This window comes from Mesocricetus auratus, unplaced genomic scaffold (assembly GCF_017639785.1).
Source record: "Mesocricetus auratus isolate SY011 unplaced genomic scaffold, BCM_Maur_2.0 Super-Scaffold_100004, whole genome shotgun sequence".
Lineage (NCBI taxonomy): Eukaryota > Metazoa > Chordata > Mammalia > Rodentia > Cricetidae > Mesocricetus > Mesocricetus auratus.
In genome coordinates this window covers 118855175-118877698 of record NW_024429189.1, presented here as the reverse complement: position 1 = coordinate 118877698, position 22524 = coordinate 118855175, and the positions used below count along the sequence as shown (strand labels likewise).

The window sequence follows — 22524 nt, the reverse complement described above, 5'->3', positions numbered from 1 at the left end:
TGTCATTTCTTCCCTCTTAGTGAGGAGAAAAGCCAGCAACACAGTTATATCTTGCAATTATGTCTCTCTAAACCCCAACAACCTGTCTTAGGGCAGAGCCTGCACAGTAAATGTATAATTATAAAGTAATTAACTGAGCAACCCTCCAGACTAAAAGGCATGCTGTCCTTGGTGATATCACAAAGAAGGATTTCTGCTCTTTCATCCTGACTGCCTCTCATCACGGAGTCTGCTCACTCCCTGCCACTCTTGAGTCCACAGGTGACCTTGAGGTAAGTAGGTGGGTGGAGTCACATCACCCAAGCCACCAAGGCTTTGCTGGCTGATGCTGAAAATCCAGGCACCTTCTACTTCCCCCTGAGGAAACACACAGAACATGAGCCCTGTGGTCAGCCAGGAAGGAATCCATGGCTTGGCGATTAGCCTATCGGGGAGAAAGATCACAAGGTTTAGCTCGCAGGTACTGAGTCCCTCGCTCTGCCCAGCCCATGTAGCAGTGTGTCACTGCTGGGTCTCAGAAACTCTCCAGAGAACAAGAGTTAGACACATGCCTGAGAGCAGAGCCCAGGAGCAGGTCTTGCTTCCTTGAATAAAAAGCTTACTTGTGATGATAAAGTCAAAGATGGAAAGAGTGCCTGTAAAGATTGTGAACTTGTCACCTGAAATTTTGGAAACATGGACAAAAATGGACATCGGAGATGCTGGTAAATGGAGGGGGCACTGGGTATACTCTTCAGATTCTAGGAAGATCACAGTCCTAGATCTGTCCAGCTCTGGGACTCCGAGCGTGTCAACCTCCTCACTGACATTAGTACCTTCATCCATCAGAAGGAACTCAGAGCTGGCTTGCCTGCCTGTCTGCCTACCTGTCTCACAGGGGTCATCTGACCTTCTAATAACAAGGCAGGGAATGCCACCAGGCAGGGAGCATATCCCCTGAACATGTACTACTCATAACCTTCAGCTTATCCTCATTACTCTTCAGGGTCTTCTTTCAGAATAGGAGCTTTCTGGGCAAGGAGTGAGTGTTGACAGGCATGGTCAGCAGAGATAGGCTCCCATCCTCTCTGGGACAGTTTGGGAAGCTCTGAAGATAGCCAGAACCCAGGGGCTATGCACAGAGAGCTGGCCTCAGGTATACAGCATCAATTGGGAGTTTCAGCTCAAGAGAAGACATTTAATGCTGAAGTGAGCAGGTCTGCACAGCATGCAGCCAATAGCTTCCTCCTCCCCAGGAGGGCCACAAGAAGGAAGGAGGAAGCAAGAGAGAGACCCGGGTGTCCAGCAAAGATTATGCAGCCTAGAAGGCAGTCTGGCTTGCTGATGATGACTCCACATGGCTCTGCCTCAGTGTCCCCAGGCTTGGGGAAAGACGGCTCTTGAATAGTTGGCTCTCCTCATAATCCTGGCTCAGTGCTGGTAGGCGAGTCCACTGGATATCACAACATAGCCCTGAAAGACCAAGAAAAGCATAGGCTAACTCAGAGGCCTATAGGGGACCCCTGGATGCACCTTCTACCTGTTTCTGGATAGTGTTCTCATCAGGAGAGACCATCACCTCACTGGCCCTCAGTCTCCTACTCTGTCACTTAACTGAGAGGTTGTGGTAGTGCACACCTTTAACCCCAGCATTTGGGAGGCAGAGGCATGGATTTCTGTGAGTTCAAGTCCAACCTGAATAACAGAGAGAGTTCTAGGACAGCCAGGGCTGTTACTCAGAGAAACCTGTCTGTATAGCCAAGGATGACCTTCTGATCCTCTTGTCTCCTCCCAAGTTCTGGGACTGCAGGCATGTACCACTACAGCTTGCTAAGTTTTTCAAAAATTAAAATTCAGGTCTTCACTTGCAGAGTCCCATTTCAACAGTTCCACGTGCCAAGTGACAGCTTTGGGCAATGCTGACTCAAGTCACTTCAGAGAATGCCATCATGCTGGGCTCAGTAATGGAGTGTGTCTTCAGGCAATTCCCACCCACAGTCCTGACTCCTCTGTGTTTTAACTGTCCCCCTTTTTTTAACCTTTTGTTTTTATATGTCTGTGTGTGTGTGTGTGGTGTGTGTGTGTGCGCATACATTGCATATATTGATGTGTGTGGAGGCTGGAGGTTGACATGCCTTCCTCAGTTGCTCTCTGCTTTATTTACCGAGGTGGGCTTCTTGCTGAACCTGGAGCTCACATCTGACTAGTCTTGCTAGCCACTCATCTTAGAGATCCCCATCTCTGCCTCCTGGGTGCTGGGATTACGGTTGGGCCATCACACCTGACCAGTGTGAATACTGGGACTCTAAACCAGAGTCTTCACACTTACACAACAAGTACTTCTCTACTGAGCCATCTCCTCAGCCCCTAGACTATCCATCTCCATGAGAGTGGATCATCATGAGGCCACCATTCTTAAAGAACCAGGGTGAGTATCCTCCCTGGACAGACAGTGACAGGCCCCATTTTGGACCCTTGTCCTATTTCCTGCCCTGTGCTCAGCCTGTTGAGAGTTCCTGGGTGAGACAGGAAGAGAGCATAGGTGGTCATCCTGGCTGTGTCAGGATGAATTTCATCCTGGGCCTACGATTCCAGACCCAGGGACAATAATCACAGAAGGCTCAGGAAGTTACCAAGTTCACCCACCAAGATGAAGAGTTGCCTCACAGGCTACAAGGAACCTCTCTACCATTCACCTTAGACACCAAGGGGCCAAGCCAATCTCAGGACACAGGGTCATGAAATAGTTGAAGACCTGAAGTCTCCAGCATGAGGTGTGATGAGAAAGGGAGAGCCCTTTCCTCCACGGTCTCTCTGGTCCTGACTCCTCCATCTCATTACAGTTTTGTTGTGTGGTCTTGGAAGATGCAGGGTGAACTCCCCAGAGGGGTGATGCTTCCTCCCTCCCTTATGAAGAAGTTCCCTGGTCACTCAATGGCTCTCACCTCACAGACGGAGACCTCGGAGTGGACATAGTGGAGATTGAGCACGCTAGGGAGGGCAATCCCCATGCCCAGTAGAGCTGCAGTGAGACAAAGTGTCCAAGTTAGTCAGAAAGAAGAGACCCACCTGCATCCAGCCCTGTGCTGGCAGCTTGTGAACACTATGAGATCCAGGGGTCACCCTTATAGTACGGAAGGGAAACTGAGACAAGACCAGAGACCATATATTGACTACACAAATATGTGCCAAGAGGAAAGGGCAGCTGGCCCCCCAAAGCCACCCTTTTAATCTTTGAGCCTTGGGAACTTGGACAGGACCAGAGGGTGTAGGTTCAAGAGGGTACCAGAGGGGCCACAGCAGTGGGAGCAGGACTCACCATTGAAGTGGTCCAGCAGGGGCTTCTGGAATACAGTGCTTATGAGTGAGTACACTTGATCCATCTGCAGCCACGGCCAAGAGTTGGGTGGGTGTGGAGGATTAGCCCCCAGAAAAGACCAAGAGAATGCAGTTAAACACACAGATGGACAGGCATCAGAAGCACAGGAAGAGGAGGGAGGGTAGATCTCCCACATCAGCTGGACCCTAATCAAATTCCCAAATGGTTCGGCCTTGGAGATCAGGCAGCCCAGCTACAGCTCTAGTCCTCACCTCAGAGTTACCACAGGAGGGCTGGCCAACCGACTGCCCAATGATAGATGGAAATTAGGCTGACAGACTGGCAGCTGGGTGGAGGACTTAGGTCTACTAACTCATAACCATGAATGCATGGGGATAAAGAAACGTATGCATGGTGGCAAGAGCCTGACCATGTGACATGATGAAGGACTAGCCAGTGTCAACTGTCCCACTGACCCATGAGCTCTGACTGAGGGTTGAACTGATGAGTCAGTCATTTGCCCACAGGCAGAGAGACAGGCGAGTGGGGACAAATGGAGATCAGGTATGGTCCCCAAGCATCCCAGGAAAGCTACGGTGGCACTGAAGTATGTGCCATCCTCACACTTCCACATCCCTTCCCAAGGCTTAAGGCAGCCCAGTGCCCCACTCACATCAATGGCGCCCACATTGGAGGTGACCACAGAAAGCTGGACCCCCCTGAAACAAAAGCAGGGAATGGGATCAGGGTGGGCCAATCTCCCCTGAAGCTCTCACCACTAGGTCTGAGGCTTACCCCAGCATAGATGTGGTCCCCCGAAGCTTTGCCTTGGACACAGAGAGCTGAAGGTTCAGGTTCACCATCTGGGGGTGTGAAGAGAATGAGTCAAAAGGTGCATTGTGGAGCCTTCCGCCCCGCCCAAACCAGGGAACACCACACATGTGTATGGGGCTGGCTAAGTGTCAGACTGTGGTCTGCACTTTACATGCAACAACGGCATAAACAGGACAGGTGGGGTCCCTTCCCTTCCCTGAGGGGACCCTCCAGAAGCAACCAGACAGGAGCTTTCCAGAAAGAAGAGGCTGTCACAAAGGCAGAGAGTGATGGGGACCTTCTTACGCAGGGTGGCCCAAGAAGGCTGCTCTGAGCAAGGTTTCAACTCTTAAGGTAAGAACTGAAAATGAAGGAAAAGCAGTCATGCCAAAAGCAAAGGAAAGGGGCTCCAGGCAGAGGGTCCCGCGTGTGCCAGGGTCCTGAGGCAGAGTGTCCTGGCATGTTCAAGAGATAGATTGAATAAAACAAAGCGAATGAGGAGAGCACAGAATAGGTAAGGTCTTGAGGAGCATCACCCCAACCCAACCCGTCCCACCTGGCCTGTCACTCACCACATCCAGGGAGAAGAGGAGCTGCAAGGCTGAGTTGGGGGACGCGGTGAGGACCTCTATAAAGGGCTGAAGCTGCAGAGTGGAGTTGTTGGTGTGGAGTGTGGCCACGGGTGTGGCACTCAGCTGCACCTTGAGTACCACAGGCATGGGCTCTGGAAACTGGTGGGCCACCTGGGACATCAGAGCGGGAGAGGGTTGTACAGGCTCCTGATTGTCAGTCTTCCATGTTGGGTGTTGATAAGCCATCACCACACTATACATGACCGAGATCGGAGGTTGGTCCTATCCAGGCCTCTGGACCAGACTTGAACTCCTCAGGCAGGATTCCTCAGCTGGTGTTTTGCTTTTATTTTAAGCAAGATTTTGCTATGCACCCTGGCTTGCTTTGAGCTAGTGATCTTCCTGCCTCCCAAGTGCTGGGATTACAGGAGTGTAATCCCAGCTAGATTTTACAGGCAAGCGGGGAATAGGAAAGGGAGTGAGATGGCCTAGCAGACTCACTGCAGGCAGAGGCAGAGAAGAGAGTCAAGCTGCCCGGGATGGGCAGTCCTTAAGCCCAGGAGAGAGTGTTAAAGGTCAGGTGCTGACCACCACCCCCACCCCCACTTGAGGTATATGGAGCTCATAAAGGTCCTACCCAATTCCTGAGCCTCTGGCCTACAATGAGAAGAAACGTCACCCACCTCAGGGATGAGCTGGCCCAGCATGGAGGTGTTCAGAGGGTTGTTCTTTGAATTCTGAAAACAGTCCCCATCGAGACAGGGTTTAAGGCAGTTTCACAGCTAAGGCCTCATGTGAAGAGTTCTTTACCCATGGGTTCCTTCTAAGGGCCACCCATCCTCCAGCCTCAACTCTAGCTGCCCACTACCCATGACTCCACATCTTTAGGATGTCCCCGGAATAGGCCACGGGACACCCTGCCACAGGACCTGAGTGACAGAGCCAGCCCTCACCAGCTGCCCTGTGATTTCCAGGTTGAGGGAACCAGCCTTTTGCAGCATCAGTAGGGCACAGTCGAACAGGTGCTGGGAGAGCCCCACGGTTGTCATGGCTCCTTCATCACCCGAAGTCCATGGCAATACAAAGGGGTGAGAGCCATGCAGAGGCAGGAGGATGGGCTTGCCAAGCAGGAAGAGAATAGCCTGGAAGAGGCAGGGGCACACATGCAGGCTATCAGGAATGGCAGGCCTGTAACAGACCCAGGGCTCCCGAGGACTAGCCTAGCAGTGAAGACTTGGGCCGCACTCGTGCCTGGAAAACCAGCCACCTTCTTCCCTTCACCCTCCACCCTCTTAGGACCCTTCCGGGACATCAAGGGTGCCATCACCAGGCTTTCCAGGAGGTACTTACTCTGACATCCACAGACATATAGTTACTGGTGATGGTGGGCGCACTGATCACAGAGTAGCGGATCTGGGACTCAGGGCCCACGGGAGTGAGTCCTTCATGAAAACAGAAAACCATTGAGCACTAGGTCCTCACTGAGCCAGCAGACAGTTACCAATGACCTTTCTCAGCCACAACCAGGCCACAAAGTCATAAGCCCAGCTAGGCCTCCCTCGAAGGCATGCAACCAAATCTGCTACCTGCACCCAGCCTGTTAATTGGTTGAGACACAATTCTAACAGGTTTGTTTGCTAATGTTCCCCATCAGTGAAAGACTATTGGGCCCAAATACCAGGAGAAGGCTCAGTGTAGGCACAAGTACCATGTGAAGGAGGCAAGAAGGGTACCCAAAAGAGAAGTGAGTTCCCACTGGTCAGCCAGTGACTTCCGCTGGCTCTTTTCTTGGCACCCCAGAGTTCACTGAAGTTATTTCACTGCACACACAGTGTGGTCAGTTTATTCTTGCCCGAGACCGCATACACAAGTCAGTCTGCTCCCAAAGCTTTGGCCTCTCCACCTGATCACATATCTCCTTCAGGAACTCAAACACCAGCACACGGACATACAGATCTAACTTCGTATAAAGCCTCAAGGCAGCTCTCAGGGATGCACAGCCAACAGGCCTGGGATATGAGCTACTAACAGGTCAGAATACTCTGCCTGTGAAGATTGCAGAGGCGGCCGGTGCATCCCCAGAGATGACTGCAGGCATGAAAGGACAGAGTTAGAAGTTAGGAGAGCCTAGCCCAGCCCTGGATGGCCAACAGCTTTTTAATTTTTTATGTGGGCACTAGGAATTGAACCCACGTCCTCTACCAAAGCAGCCAGTGTTCTTAATTGCTGGGCCATCTCTCTAGTCCCAGTGGCCCAGGTCTTCAGTGATGTAGTTATCTGTGGACATACATGTATGTTTTGAATACCTATTCATATATATTTATATATCTGTTCACTATAAAATATCAGGGGTCTATCTTATGTGCTTTGTACAGTTGTTATATTTAAGCATGTATATATAAATTTAATATTATATATGAAAATATATTATGTATTAAAATATATAAAGACATATTGGTAAGTTTATATCTCCCTTCAGCTTTCTGTTTTCCTTTTGTCTTATCTGGATTTAATTTCATTTTCTCTAATATTTTGAAGATTTTTTACTATAAAAACACAGTGTAGTTCCCTTTCTTATCTGTCAGTGTGTCTCAGTTTGGAGGCAGGAGGAAGGGGCAAAAGGAGGGGATTTGGAGACTGGTAGACTGTCCTGTCTCCTGAGTCACCTATCTCTGCATTTGTCAATACTCTAGACACTACAAAGGTCAAATTGCTGCATGTTTTAAAATGAATAAAACATTAAGGTCACAGTGAATATTTAGAAAATATAACCAGGCAGTGATAGCACACATCATTTAATCTCAGCACTCTGGAGGCAGAGACAGATGGAGCACTGTGAGTTCAAGGTCAGCCTGGTCTACATAGTGAGTTCCAGTATAGCCAAGGCTACACAGAGAAACGAGAGAGAGAGAGAGAGAGAGAGAGAGAGAGAGAGAGAGAGAGAGAGAGAGAGAGAGAGAAGACAGAGAGAGAAGAAAGAAAGAAAGAAAGAAAGAAAGAAAGAAAGAAAGAAAGAAAGAAAGAAAGAAAGAAAGATACTTTTGTTACACAGCCTTCTGGAGACGTGGCTAGCTGAAGCAACCCTTTGATCTGTGCTTTTTAATGGACTCTAAATAATTGAGGCAATGGAAATGTTAATATACTTGATTTAACTATTCCATATTACACCCATAAATTAGGGCATTGCTTTATATACTATAAATACATCCAGTCCTACATCACCAATCTACAATACACATCTTTTTTCAATAAAATAGAGAAATCACAGCTTCTCTCACTCCGCACTCTGGATGTGCGTGCCTCACAGAGTCATCCTCCAGGGCTGACCATTTGCAGTCCCTCATTAGATTTTTCCCATTCCCCAGGTCAAGGGCAAGGGCTGGTCTTTGGGAAAAACACAAACACGGGGCACCTTGCTGAAGGTAAGCCTGACGAGGAGGGGGAACACACACTTGCTTATTAAGCCTGCCAGACCCCAGTCCTTAACCCATGCTGCTTCATAACACCAACACGTTCAAGAACTGGGAATTTCCATCCCTATTTTCTGGATGGAGTGGTGCGGATGAATGGCTCCTCTAAGGCAACACAGCATGGGAGCAATGAGATTATAATTCCAGTGTGTGTCTTTCATTCCAGCCCAGGTGCTTCATCTTCTTGTCACCTCCTATGTAAGGTAATATGGAGGTTGGGTGGAACTAGGGAACTAGGAAATCAAGGAGACAAGATAACTTCAAACTGGCCATATAGTGGATGGATGTGTGAGGAGGGGAAGCAGCATGACCCTGTCTCTACAGAGGACATGGCTCTAACCCTCTACTTTCTCATTATAACTTGGGGTGGGTGACAGTAGCACCTAACTACTGAAAAACCCACTGTGGGTAAAGTCAAACCCTGCCCTGCGTCCCTGGGATAACCCCAGTCTCTGGGTCCTCTGATCCCTCCACCCCACCCCTCACACTGTCCCCATTTGTATCAACTGAGCATTATTAGGGCAGCTCTGACTGACAAGGCCAGTCACAGCACATGGAAAGGACACCAGCTGGGCAGCTGCAAAATTGCTCATGAGGAAAGTGATAAAGCCCTTGGCAAGCCTCGGGCTGAACAGGTTCTATGAGGGGAGAGGTTGTGCAGGATTTGAAGCAAGTAAGATGTCCCTGGGTTATCATGTAATGCCTTCTGCAACTAATCCTTAAGTCCTGGTGCCTGTGACTAAGAAGATGGGACAGGCCTGCTCGCCAACCTTCAGATCCTATCACAGCTAGTCTAGGAAGCCACACAGACACCTTCTAGTGTCCTCAAACAGTAGTGTGGGGACAGTGCAGAATACTGACATGTGACCCATGACAGTTGTGGTTTTGGGTGAGCACTCAGCTCCTTGTACACCAAGGCATTTCCACCCAGTCTCAAAAGGAGCCCCAGTGAGAGACTGGGCCCCAGTTCAGCTCATCAACAGCAGCAGCAGCAGCAACTTCCTCCTCCTCCTCCTCCTCCTCCTCCTCCTCCTCCTCCTTCTCCTCTTCTTCTTCTTCTTCTTCTTCCTCTTCTGCTTCTTCTTCTTCTTCTTCTCCTTCTTTTTCTTCTTCCTCTTCCTCTTCCTCTTCTTCTCCTTCTTTTTCTTCTTCTTCTTTTTCTTCTTCTTCTTCTTCCTCTTCCTCTTCTTCTCCCTCTTCTTCTCCTTCTTCTTCTTTTTCTTCTTCTTCTTCTTCTTCTTCTTCTTCTTCTTCTTCTTCTTCTTCTTCTTCTTCCTCTTCCTCTTCCTCTGCTTCTGCTGCTGCTACCTCTTCCTCCTTCTCTTTCCTTCCTTTTCTTCTCTTCCTTCTCCTCCTCTTTCTCCTTCTCTTACTCCTCCCCTGCTCCTTCTTCCAGTGCCATTATAAAGACTCAGAAACCTGAACTAATGATCATGCAGTCCCCAGGGGATGGGCACATATGTGTCCTTTTTGAGAGGGCTGCAGACTAGCATTCAAGTATCCAGGTAAAGGTCATACATCTTCATACCCACAACCACCTCATGATAGTCAAGGCAAGCCTTATCCCCAGGACCTTCAGTGACATACACACCCCTCATCACAGCAGCCTCCCTGTGGGGGGATGCAGGAAGGTTCCCCAACTCTGGGGATCTGCCTCCTAAAATGCTGAGGCTCTGACAGTGACAATGGCTCTAGATCCTGAAAGCCAATTGGGGCTTAATTTCTCCAACAGTAACACTCATTGTTTGAACATTTGGCTTTATTTTTATTTTTGGCAATTTGACCAAAAATTGGTAGATTCTAGGATCAATGACTTAGTTCTGGAACCTGGAGGTTGCCAGGTTCTGTTTTGGGGAGTCCTAGGTCAGTGACCTTCCCAGGGGGCTTCCTTTTTCTCAGATTAATTGAAAAGAGAACACTATTTAGAATCAGAAGCCAGCAATGAAGACCACACCTCCAGGTCCAAGAGGGGCATCTGTGAAGGTGGACTAGCCCTCCCATCCCCTGGGCTCCAGGTCTTACCTATTAAAGTGCCCAAATGAACATTGAGGTCCTGAACAAGGCCAGAGACTTGCAAACACAGCTGTGACAAAAGAGAGGAAGCTACTGTGAGAGTCATTTGGAGCTGTGGGTAAGGAACAGCCAGGCTGCAGGTCCTTGCTCCCAGAAGCCTCCCAGACTCACAGCAAGCCTGGAATCCTTTCCCCCTTCCTCCTTGCAATGGCTGGGCTCCACCCTCTTAGGGTGCTGAGGAGGCAAGATAAGCTGCCAAAGGCTGGAGAGGAGGACACGGGTGCGCGGCAAGAAGGGGACTGCATGGCCAGGATGCTCATGGCCTGTGAATATTGCCATCACCTCTGGGGTGGAAATGACAAACACTGGGTAGATATACCTCTTATGATTGGCCTGAGCCATGCAGGTAAAGAGGAGCCTATTCCCTGACTGTAGGACATGGGGCTCTTGGGTATCATCCCTCAGCAAGCTAGCTGCATGCAACGATCAGACCTACCATTTCAACCATCACAGCAGACTGGTTCTGCAGCCCCCAGATCTGAATTCCTATCCTACATTAGTACCCTCACCCAAGGTTGGCCTGGCCATTGCACAGCCTGGGAGGAGGGGGAATCATGCTTGTCTTACTCTGTTCATTCTTGTCTCCCCCAAAACATTTTCCTAACACCCACCTTCCAACATGGAATCAGGACTGCCCTGGGAAGATTTACCACCATCTCTCTAGCTCCCTAAACTCCACCCATGCCTGAGTGCCCCCCACTCCTCCTCAGCACTACACATGAACCACTTTCTTGTTCTCATGAAGAAATCAGAAGCACCACATGAAGGGCTTTCTATTTAAAAAATATCACTGGTTGAGGTAAACTTTGAGTGAAAGAGTATGTGAAATAAATATAGATATATAGACAGACTGACAGATAGATATAGCTATCACCATCACATACATAGACAAATGCATGCACACAACACACATGTACAGTACACCTATATGCATTGAAGCCCATGCACACACATGCACATCAAGATACAATGCCCCCCTCCCAGGACTTGCAGCCCCACTGCTTATGCCCCAGGCCTTCTAAGCTGAGCTGTCTGACAGACGCCCCTTACCTTGTTGCTCAGGTCAGCTCCGATATGCTCCTGCACCAGGTCCCGCAGCTCCTGGGAGGTACTGGGGAAGGGGCACAGAGAGTGTTCCTGGGCACCGTGGGCATGGCTCTTGGCAGAGTCACACAGACATCTGGGACAGAAGTCTGTCCTCAATCAGCAGCCCCGAGGTCCCCTCTGAGACATTGCCATGCCCCAGACTATGTTAGAGCAGTTGTCCTCACTCCCACAGAGGAGGAGCTTGAGTCTCAGAGAAAGGGTCCTTCCTCTCAAGGTTTGGAAGTAGCCAAGATGGTGGTGGCAGGGTCCAGGCCCAGGAGAGACAGAAGACAGACACTGGACCTTGCAAAAGCCCCATGTGACCTTGATCTCAGCCAGCTGACTCCAGGGCTACTCGGGTGAGTAGGCATGGGGAGTGGAGCTGGGGTCACAGGTCCATTTATCACTTTGGCTCCAGTGTCCTGCGATGCCTCTACCTAGCTCTGGACTTCAGTTTCCCTCTGAACTAAGGTGTACGCTGGTGTTTCTCAACAGTGGCCCAGAGAACCACAGGCTTTTGGTTTGAACTGAGCCACATCCCACTTCACTTCCAGAGGAAAAGCTGTATCCGTGTGTTTATAGCACCGGGTTCCCTTCTGTAGCCAAGAAGGGCCCAGCATGGCTGAATTTCTGTGCATTCACTACTCTCTGGGGGAAAAAAATCAAGCTTTGTGGGACCAGTGCACTTCTTTTAGGGCTCTCCAGTGCTCAGCCATCTCAGAATAGGCAAAGCTAAGACAAGAGCAGGCATAGTGAGGGGCTGGCAAGCAATGGGGTGGCAAGTCCTGCCTTGAGTCACCTGTACTCTGGGCCTCCATTTGCTTCCTGTGTCATGGGGAGCCTTCCACACCCCTGATCAGACACTGCGACAAGCCAAGAGTGGCATCCACAGAGCAGCTGGAAGTGGCCACCGCTGTTAGCCTCACGTGCTGACTTGAGCAGCCACCTGCCACAGTGCTTGGCTGGCCCTACCCCACCTCCCTCTGGACTGTCCACCTCTGCAGGGAGGGGTGGCCTTTAAGGGCCCCACAGCCAGCCTGATTGGCCTCGTTGTCTAGGAAAGTACTAGTTACTGGCAGCTGACAGAAGGAAGTGGCCAAGACACAGGCTGTGTGGCAGCAGGCAAGTCCCTGACCCTCTCTGAGCCTCACTGTGCTAAGTCATAGAACAGGTGCGACGGTGGAATCTCCTTGGTCCTTTGTGACCATTGGTCAAAGACTTGAGTGAGAAACTCAAATAAGGATCCCGCAACTTTGGTGTCAGGAGTCCCCGAGACCCAGTGCTCCCAGGAACCCACCTGTTACTGCTGTCCGGCATGCCTGCTGGGCGGAAGAGTGAATAGCAGGTGGAGATACTGAGCACAAGGGTCCCAATGGAATCCCAGGCCACGTGCACATCAGCCAACAAGGCCACAGGCAGCATCAGCTCCATGGGCTCAGGAACTCTGCAGGAAATCAGACCTTAGCCCACCCTGGTGTATGAAGACTGTGTAAACCTCCGGGCCTGGGACATCTCTCCAGGTCCCCCAAATTCCACAGTACAGCATGACTATGACCCAGGCTTTCCTATGACTCCTGTGACAGGGCTCTGGGCCACACATTGGCTAGAGTGAGCCTCAGCTTTCCCTTCTGTGAAATGGACATGATACTGATGGTGCCGGCTTCTTAGCACAGTGCTGAGCTCTCCAAGACCTCACCCTATGAGAACACCAGCTCTATGCCCAGCCACAGAGGACACCCATAAAACAGCTCAGCCCTGGGGCAGGGGGTATACCTAATGCAGCACCACAGGGCACTAATACCATCACAACACAGAGGTACTCATGTCATCATAGAGTCAAAGAGCACTCACACCATCCCAGAGCCATGGAGCACTCATCATCACTGAAGTAAGGAGTACTCGCCATCACAACACTAATGAGCACTCACAATCATCACAGCACTAAGGAGTACTCACCATCATAGCACTAATGAGCACTCATCACCACAGCACTAAGGAGCACTCATCATCACACACTAAGGAGCACCTACCAATGCAGCACTAAGGAGTGCCCATAATATCACAGTACTAAGGAGTACTCACCATCATAGCACTAATGAGCACTCACCAATGCAGCACTAAGGAGTGCCCATAATATCACAGTACTAGGGCAAAGCAGTAAAGATAAAGGATCCCTTGAAATATCAATGTACAACTTGAGCATTAAAAACAGCTACACAGAAGCTGCCTGGCACAGATAAATAATGCTGATAAAGCAATCTATTAAGCACCTACTTTATGCTTTGGATTGTGGAAGAGGTCAGATGCCATAATTAAAGCCCCAAATTCATGCAATCCAACACTCACAAATCCCCGCAAGGCTTCTCTCACTTCAGATAAAGAAACTGAGGGTTGGAGAAATCAAGCAGTTCCACCAGCTACACAGCTATTGGGGTGGGACTAAGGTCCCCAGGGTTCTCTCCTGTCTCAGTCCTCCAAAGCATAGGAAAAGGCAGGGAGATGTTGCTAGCCCCCTCCCCTCACTCTTCCCTGGGAGAGACCCTGAAGCGCCTGCCCTCCAACAAGGAGACTCACTCACCGAAAGACTTTGACCGTGAAATTGGTCGCCGCTGTTAAGCGCACCCCCAAACCAGCAATAAATTTCAAGTGGAGGCGGTGCAGGCGGGCATCCAGAATCTGGACCCTGTAGGGTTGGAATCCAAGGGACGAGGAAACTCACATTAAAGACATAATCAACTCCAGGGAGGCTTCCCTGAGCCAACCCCACATGTGGCCATTGTAAAGAAGGGCTCTCTGTCAAGAGGACACGGGTGGATGAGAGAGATGGTGAGCGCCCAAGCACAGGAGGTGTTCGAGACCCCAGCAGGTACAAAGGCAAGCGGAGGGGCCTGGCCTCAGCCAGGACTCAGCAAAGGGACATGGGGTTTCAAACAGCTTTTGACTATATCCCAGGAAATATAAAACTGGGCAAGGAGACACCGAAATTCCAGAGTAGTCTAGCACCACCTTTGGCCGCCAGCAACAAGAAACGCCCAGTGGACAACTCTGTGACTTCCTTTTTGCCTAAGTGGAAAGTCACTTTCTCCCTGCACCATAGCTGGCCAGAAAATGGCCTTCAACTGCCTCATTTTAGTCCTGGGTGACATGGACCCAGGGCTGTTCCCACTACATGAGCCAACCCTAAGCCACTGCATTCAGCACAGCCATTTGGATGTGCTCTGCCGCTGAAATCAAAGGTCCTCTAGTCCAGGTGGTTCGGTACCTATCCAGTGCATTGCTAAGTCATGGTCATTAACACATAAACAGCACTCCAGCCCTACCTAGGGGGTCTCGAACTGGTGGCCCCAAGCTGCCCGTGCACTGTTTGTTGGCCTATGTGCACTGCTCTGGTGTCTTTAAGTTTTTATATTAGTTTCCATCATTCAAGATTATAGATAAGTTAGGCCCAGTATTTCTAGCGCGTGATGACCTTGTTTCAGAAGTAAGGAAGATTGCGAGTTTAAGGCTAGCCTCAGCTACATAGTGAGGCCCTGTCTCAAACAAAACAGGAACAAAAGAAAAGTAAATTATAGCTGATAGACAGGTAAGTAAGTAGTATGTAACTAGGTAGATAGGTAGATTTCTTAAACACTCAAAACTCTGACAGTTCAGCTGGTATCCCCGTACGGACAGATACAATGGCTACTGTATTTGAGTTTGGGATGTCTCCATCCCTTTGGGTCTTTATGCATTAACAGGGTAAGCATATAGTTAGGATTTCCCTTGTGTCTAAATTTGGTGGCTAGCATTTGGAGGAAGAAACTAATAGTCTTACCAGATCTGTGGACCCCAGGGCCTCAGTCTGATCCCCTGACAGCCGGCTTACCAAGTGACTTCATCTGCCAAGACTTCTTCTAACCCCACCTGCTGGTGGGAGCCTCTCACCTGGGGAGGCTCACTCACCTGTGGATCCATATGCTCATCTGATAATTCAGAGCACTATGTCCAGTAGATGGGAGCACTTCATTAGGCAGAGTATAACCTGGCAGCTGGAGCCCCCTTGAAATGTTCATTCAGGATCCCCCTCCTGATGAGCCAAAGCACTCACTCCCTTGGCCACCAGAACATTCCAGCTAGCAGCAAGAGAACTGGAGCACTCTCTCTCTCTGGAGGATGGGAGCACTCACCTGGTTGACTGAAGCACCTCACCACTCCGATGCAGGAAATCAGAGACTGTGACCTGCAGGGCCCGCTGGAGAGGGGCTTTCCCGATGTCCGACACTGTGGGTCCAGGGCAGGATGAGGTCAAGCATGGGGAACGCATCACCTATTACCTGTCCTGCCCTTCAGGCAGCACTCTAATACCAAATGGAACAACTTGCAGTGGAGAGAATGACTGCCCCATGCAAGGCCACGAGGTATGCCTCATTCAACACGCCCTCCATGTCCCGCCCCTTCTGCGTCCCATTCCTCCAAAAGAGTAAAATCCTCAGCCCTCTTGAAGACTCTGTCTGAGCCCCTGTTGACCACAGAGCTTTCCCAAAAGGCCGAAGGAGCCCCCCAGCCATCCTGGTTTCTGAGGAGGTGTCCCTGGGAGGAGAAAAGAGGTGCAGCTTCACCGTGATCACATGTGCCTCGGGTGCTGGACGCAGACCTCAGCTCTGCTGCTCGCTGCCTGCCTGGCTGCTCTGTACCATGCTTTCTCCACCTCTCCATATGCTCTCCTGCAGTGCTCAACTCTCAGGGCCACCGTCAACAGTCAGTGCACAGGCACGCGCCCCATGCTGATGCTGCCCCCAGAGTGCTCCCAAGTGCTCCAGGCGTGCAAGGTGCTGTCTAGAGCACTTTCTTCTACTCCTATGCCTAGTTTACAGGGCGGTGAGGACACCTGGCTGAGAGAAAGGCAGACCTGGATAAAGGAGCCTGGCTCCCAACATGCTCACTTCCCCTCTCCTGGGCTAGCCGGCCCAGCTAAGTGGAATCAAAAAGACAGATGATGGTTCTAGAAGGAAGCATGAAATGAAGCCAAGAGGCTAGAACTCGGCTTAGACTCACTAGCACAGTGAAGCCTTTGATCCCCTCTGAGCCTCAGTTTTCCCAAGCAAGGAACAAAATGTCATGGTCTGCATGCTCCTGATGCCCACCCAAGTCTGGCCATCTGTGGCTGAGCTGAGACTCCATCGGTAGTGCTCCCTGAAAGTTCTCCTTAACACAGGACCTGCACTCCAGGGACTGCAGGGGAAGGTGGGAGGACTCTGGAAGAAGCCACTCATACAGGCTTGGAAAGACTGTGGGCTGCATAGGCCTCCTGCCAGGTTTCCACCCACAGAGAGCAAACACAGGCAGATGAGCCACAGGACAAAGGAGCCCTGCACAGAACAAGCAGGATCCTTCTGGCAGATACCCCAGGAGGCTATCCTCAAGTCCCTGTCCTAGGCATCCATTCCCGCTGTGTGTGAATCATACTCCTGCAAGAATCACTGACCACTTTCCTTGTCTGTCTGTCCATCTGCCAAGATGCAAGATCTTAGAGAGCTGTGTGTGCCCTGTAAGACGCCGCTGACTGACAGCTCTGTGTTCTAGTCATTAAAGTCCCTTCTCTGGTCTAGATAGAGTCCCTCACACTCTAATCGAGGTGAATTTGACCTTTGAGGAAGCACCCCAGACCCCATTTGGTGGAATCCCAAAAGTTTCCTGAGAGGCAGCTGAGGGGAAATAAAGATTTCTGTTCTGGGATCTTGGACCTTTATGACTTTGTTCTTCCCTGTGGGCCTCAGTTTCCTCATTGTGCCTTTCCCACAGGAGAGGGCAGGGCTTGAAAGCACCTAGCAGGAAAGCCACAAGGGAGAGTCCTGTGACTCCTCCCCCAGCTCTCACCCCCCCAACCCTCACCACTGTCTCCTGAGCAGCACAGAGCAGCTGGCTCTCTACAGTTGAGCCCTGCAAAGACACAACTTCAGGATGCTCCCCGAGTTGATGCACTTGACACCCCTCTTCTGGGTCCATGTGTGAGCACACACAACACACATGTACATGCCTGCACTTTGTATGCACAGCACATCTGTGCACACAAATTTATACACATGCACAGGCATATACCTTCCTTGCTGCTCAAATCACATCTCCCTGACACACCAAACTCACAAGAATTCACAGTTATAACTTGAGTGGCTGACTTGCCGCTCAAGTTAACTAGCCCAGGTTCAGGAGTAGCACATGCCTGCAATCGCAGCAATTAGAGAGGCTAGGGCAGGAGGACTGGGAGTTTGAGGGTAGAGTGGGCTACCTAAGAAGACTCTGCTTCACAAAAAAAGTTTTAATACTGAAAAGTAAATTTTGCTTTGTTATTTCGTTTCTTATTGTTGTTGGTCTTGTTTTTAGGCATACGCCTACACAAGGCACAAGGGCACAGCTGTGTGTGTGTGCAGTTGTACAATCATACCACCAGCTCACCACAGACTCCCTAATTAGCTACTGAGCAGCAGGACACAGTGACACACACAAACCCAGGCTCTCTGCTGGTAATCCTAGTATCACAAGTTCTAGGCCAACTGGGATGTAGTTCTAGGCTGGGTTGAAGCTCAATGGTAGAGTCCTTGCCCAGCATGCACCAGGCTCTTGGGTCCCACCCCAAGCAACACAAAACTAGAAATATTTGGTCCTCTGAGATGCTCCTGATCTTTCAGACATGGTTCTTACCTACACAGTGAGTGAAAGTTGGCAGGTCTCTTACCATAGTTCAATGCTGCCTTGTTGAGTCGGACCACAGCAACAGGCAAGGAGGCACTGACCACAGCTACCAGCAGCACCAGCAGCAGACCCAGACTGCATGCCCCAGCCATGGCTGTCCCGGCTGCTACACCAGGGTCTGTGGGCCAGGGTAGGAACAAGCATCAGGGAGCTATCCATCCCACCCTTGGGCACTCATGTCCATTCCATCCTGTACCCATGGTGAGTGGTTGGTCAGAGTCCTGCTGTAAAACTCAACACACCCATTTTTGCATTTCTATGTAGAGAACTACCTGCTTTGTAAGATGCTGTAAGAGTGTCTAAAAATAGCCAAGACCTCCAGGAAGATATGGCCTTTTCCGAAGCAACACAACAGTCAGGGGTTGGGGGTATGTTGCAGAGAGGCAAGACCCAAGCAGTGTCAGAAGAGAATGGGGATATGGAAAGCAGTTGCCTAGTTACCCTACCGTCCCATCACTTGAAGCCAGATATTCAGCCCATTGTGCCAGACTAGCCTGGTGCTCAGCAGTCTAGATCTTACCAGAGATGACTCAAGGCAGCTCCTATTTCCGTGTTATCCTAGCCAAGTGAGGAATGTCCTAAGAGTGGCCCAGGTCCCCCGAGAGCAGACCAGCCTACTGGTCAGGTATGAATCCAGCTCTAAGAAGGGGGTCTCACCAGCTGCAGGAATGAGAAGTCAGTGCTCCAATGGGCTAGCTGAAGCCCTGCTAGATGGCACTTGTCAATGTTCCCTGCAAGGCCAGGTGGAGCCTGTTGAAGGGGGGTGGCTAGAGGTGGCATCCCCATGAAGCAGAGTCATGCAGCTCATTCCTACCTCAAAGGTCCTGAAGGCAGGTGGACACTCAGTCTTGAGACGCTTTGCCTGGAGAGCAGAAGGCTGCTTTTTGAGGCTTCCCCACTGCAGCCTGCAGACCATGAGGCAGGAGCCAGGAAGTGGCTAGTTTACTTGTGGTTGCAAGTGTTTTCCCTACAAACATGGCCTTGCCAAGTGTCTCCATTCCCCTGTGTGATGGGTCTGCCACGTACACAAGCATGGCTGCCAACTGCTGAGGGACCCTGGACCTGGGCTGTTTCCACTCAAAGATTTGTAGCTGTCTGGAAGGAGGACTCTTCCCAAGAATGTTCCTTCACCATCCTTGCCAGGCCCGGTTAAGGTCCAGGAGCAAGGGTGCGCAAGAGCAGGGGCCAGCCTTGTGTCTCCAAGGTCTTCCAGAAATAAGACTCTTGGAGGAAGGGAAGGGGGTTATCTGAGCCCCAATTTCCAACAATGATCTCTGATCTTGTTCACATATTGTATTGAGCCTTCACGTAAGGGAAACAGAAAACAGTGTGGCTGACCCAAACTTCCTACCTGTGGGAGAAAAGATGGCATGTGTGCGAGCATCAGGTTGCACGTGGATCATTACATGTACACACATGTGAGGTCACAGGAACTGGTATCAGAGGGAAATGGGTGTCTAAGGATGGATGGCATGGCATGGTGACATCTTGGTTACAGATGTCACTTCATGGGCACAGGTGCGAAGAGTTCTGTGTATAGATATGTTGGGCTGTTGTGTGAAGGGACTGTGGGCCTAGGGTAGTGATCTGAGGTGCCTGTGGGTATGTGGATGCAGTAAGCTGCTACCTGGGGTAAGGGTATCACTCACATGTACCCACGTGTATATATACACATATGCAATGGCCTGGCTCAAGGAACTCCCTTCCATTCTTCTGAGTGATTCACCTGGGCTATAGACACAAGCGACCTGGGGGACATTCTCCTGTTCTAGAGGCCCATGTGACTCCTACTGACCACACCAGCCCAAATACCAGGCTTAGAATCCAGAGCCACCTGGAGCTGGATCCTCACTGGCACCTCAGGAACTGACTGCAGACACCATCAAGTGCTCCTGGGATAGCCCTGCCTCCCAGCCAGTGCTCTGGCCTGGTTCTCAGAGGCAGAAAGAATGAGAGCTCAGAGGTGGCTAGCATCCACTCCCAGCGCAGTTTGCCTACCATTGCCCTAGAACAGGTCCTTTTGCTCACTCATCAGACACAGTGAAGACACATACAAACATTGACCAATGCCACTCTCTGTTTGCTTTTGACATGAATACTTCCTCTTCTTCAGTTCTTCCAGCACAAGGGGCACTTGGATAGCATTCAGGTGACACAAAGGGAGTGTCTTCACCAGCACCTTCCCCAGAACCTGCAGCCTCCACGCAGCAATGCAAGCCGTTTGCCAAGCACCTCCTACGTGCAAGGTACTCTGCCCATTGGTCTTCTGTCCAACACTGCGCCCAGTGCTGGAGCATACTGAGTGCTAAGTTACATACAGTAAGTGAACAGTTAAAAGGCCTGATAAGAATTAGTATCAGGATTTCAGTTTCCCCTTCACTGGGCATTCTCCAGGGTCTGCTATGACAGATAGCCACACACTTAGAAACTCAGAGATTTGTCATCTTTCTTCTTTTTTAAAATATAGAGTCATTATAGGCCAGGCTAGCCTCCATTTGCTATATAGTCAAGGATGACCTTGAAGTTCTGATCATCCTGCCTCCACACCGCCCCAACACTGGGATTACAGACACACATCCCATTTTGTTGGGCACTGAGGATAGAAGCCAGGGACTTCATGCATGCCAAGCAAGCAGTCTTTCAACTGAGCTGCATTCCCTACACCCAAATATACAGTTCTGGAGGTCAGAAGTTCAAGCAAGTCTCACTAGGAGAGATCACTAATTGACAGAGCTTTTGTCCTATGCTAAGACGTCTTTTAAAAAATAAATTTTTATTTAAATTCAAAACAACCTTATTTTACATACCAATCCCAGTTTCCTCTCCCTCCTGTCCTCCCATGGCCCCCACCAACCCCTATCCCACCCCCCTATTCACTCCTCAGAGAGGGTGAGGCCTCCCATGAGGGATCATCAAAGTCTGACACATCATTTGGGGCAGGACCTAGGACCTCCCCCATGTATCTTGGCTGAGAGAGTATTCCTCCATAGGGAGTGGGCTCCCAAGGTCCATTCGTACACTAGGGATAAATACTGATTCCACTGTCAGAGGCCCCATTGACTGCCCAGGCCTCCTAACTGTCACCCACATTCAGGAGGCCAGGTTCAGTCCTATGCTGGTTCCCCAGCTATCAGACTGGGGTCCGTGAACTTCCACTTGCTCAGGTCAGCTGTTTCTGTGGGTTTCTCCAGCATGCTCTTGACCCCTTTGCTCATCACTCCTCCCTCTCTGCAATTGGATTCGAGGAGTTTAGCTCAGTACTTGGCTGTGAGTCTCTGCTTCTGCTTCCATCAGCTACTGGATGAGGGCTCTAGGATGGTGTGCCAGGTCTTCTCCTGCCCACCCTCCCCCACTGGAGTACCCTGACCTGAGGCCCCCCAGATCCGTCCTGTCACTGAATCCCCCAGAGAAACCTGGAGGCAAACCAAACCATCCAGCATCTGCCACCATTGGAGTCTTGGGCCCACTGAGAAAGGTGAGTGCCGGGCCTTCTCCTGCCCACCTTCCCCGGCTGGAGTCCCCTATACTTAGACTTCTATTTCTTGCCCCAGGCACTGAGAAGAGAACACAGCCCTGTCCCAGTGCTATGCCCAGGACCTGTATGCATGCTCAGAGCAGCCCACCTGGGTGCTGAGAACACAGAGACCCACCTGGCTCCTTCAGGCATCCAGCAGTCAGGCACTATTATGGTGAGCAAATGTATGGTGTGCTACAGGAGAGACAGACAGACAGAATTGTTCACGTCCTGTGGACAGAAGCATATATGAAAAGGTGAACGCAGTGAGGAGTGGGCTCAAGTGGGTGGCTTAATTGCCACCCAGGGCCACGGTGATATCTGGATTGCAGCCGATGCCCACGTCTGAGTTCATGGCCCTATTGCAGCCGCAGTCTGTGTTGATGTCTGTGACTCCTGATACCACCGAAGGACAAGGGGATAGGGCTGTAGAGAGCTGGCCTTGCCCCTCACTGGCTGCAACCTTAGAAAGAACTGGTCCTGCTCCTCGCCAGCTGCAGCACTCAGGAGAGTGGGTCCTGCACCCCACCTGGGCAGCACAGTAGAGCTGTCCCTGTAGACAGGGGCATGGGTGAGCAGGCCCTGGGGGCCTGAGAGTGAGTGAGATAGCTCGTCTGCAGAGATAGCAGCTGCAGCAGTCAGGAAAGCAGGTCCTGCACTTTGTCTGGGCAGCACAGTAGAGCTGCTCATGGGGGCACGAGTGAGCCGGTCCCAAGAAGATGAAGGTGGGAAATCTATCCCCCACCCCTCGTCTGCCACATGGTGGCATAAGCAAAGAAGAGATGCTCCCCTTCCCCTCACCACCTGTGGCAGGCGGGAGAGCTGGCCCTGAGGTCTTAGAGTGGGAGAGTTGTCCCTGCCCCTCAGCCGCTACAGCACTTGGGAGAGTGGCCCCTGCACCTTGCCTGGGCAACACAACAGAGCTGACTCTGATGGTGTAGGTGCTCGTGAGCTGGCCTTGAAGGCTTG

The 22524-nt window shown here is 50.8% G+C and overlaps 1 protein-coding gene across 2 annotated transcripts; it reads right to left on the bottom strand.

Moving 5' to 3' along the window:
- Positions 1-1175: 1175 nt before the first annotated feature.
- On the bottom strand, positions 1176-21780 carry Bpifb2 (BPI fold containing family B member 2). Of its 2 annotated transcripts, none has more exons than XM_005086076.3 (16): positions 21692-21780; positions 18025-18159; positions 15479-15572; positions 13891-13995; positions 12610-12756; positions 11277-11337; positions 10176-10236; positions 6034-6125; positions 5637-5825; positions 5367-5420; positions 4684-4854; positions 4094-4161; positions 3972-4017; positions 3299-3362; positions 2925-3001; positions 1176-1452 (listed from the first exon to the last, which is right to left on the bottom strand). In XM_005086076.3, exons 2-16 carry the CDS (start codon positions 18131-18133, stop codon positions 1411-1413), a joined length of 1380 nt encoding a protein of 459 aa, XP_005086133.1. In that variant the 5' UTR covers positions 18134-18159; positions 21692-21780; the 3' UTR covers positions 1176-1410. The 2 variants fall into 2 exon arrangements, with proteins under 2 accessions (XP_005086133.1, XP_040602468.1); XM_040746534.1 differs by lacking the exon at positions 21692-21780 and adding an exon at positions 18856-18967.
- Positions 21781-22524: the final 744 nt, after the last annotated feature.

What these genes read in the sequence shown, in the direction of transcription:
- Bpifb2 (XM_005086076.3), bottom strand. Translation starts at nt 18,133, where the DNA reads ATGGCTGGGGCATGCAGTCTGGGTCTGCTGCTGGTGCTGCTGGTAGCT. An exon ending in CAAGGCAGCATTGAACTATG is followed by an intron (nt 15,573 to 18,024) that starts GTAAGAGACCTG and finishes CTGGACCCACAG; the next exon opens with TGTCGGACATCGGGAAAGCC. An exon ending in GAGCTGACCTGAGCAACAAG is followed by an intron (nt 10,237 to 11,276) that starts GTAAGGGGCGTC and finishes CTTTTGTCACAG; the next exon opens with CTGTGTTTGCAAGTCTCTGG.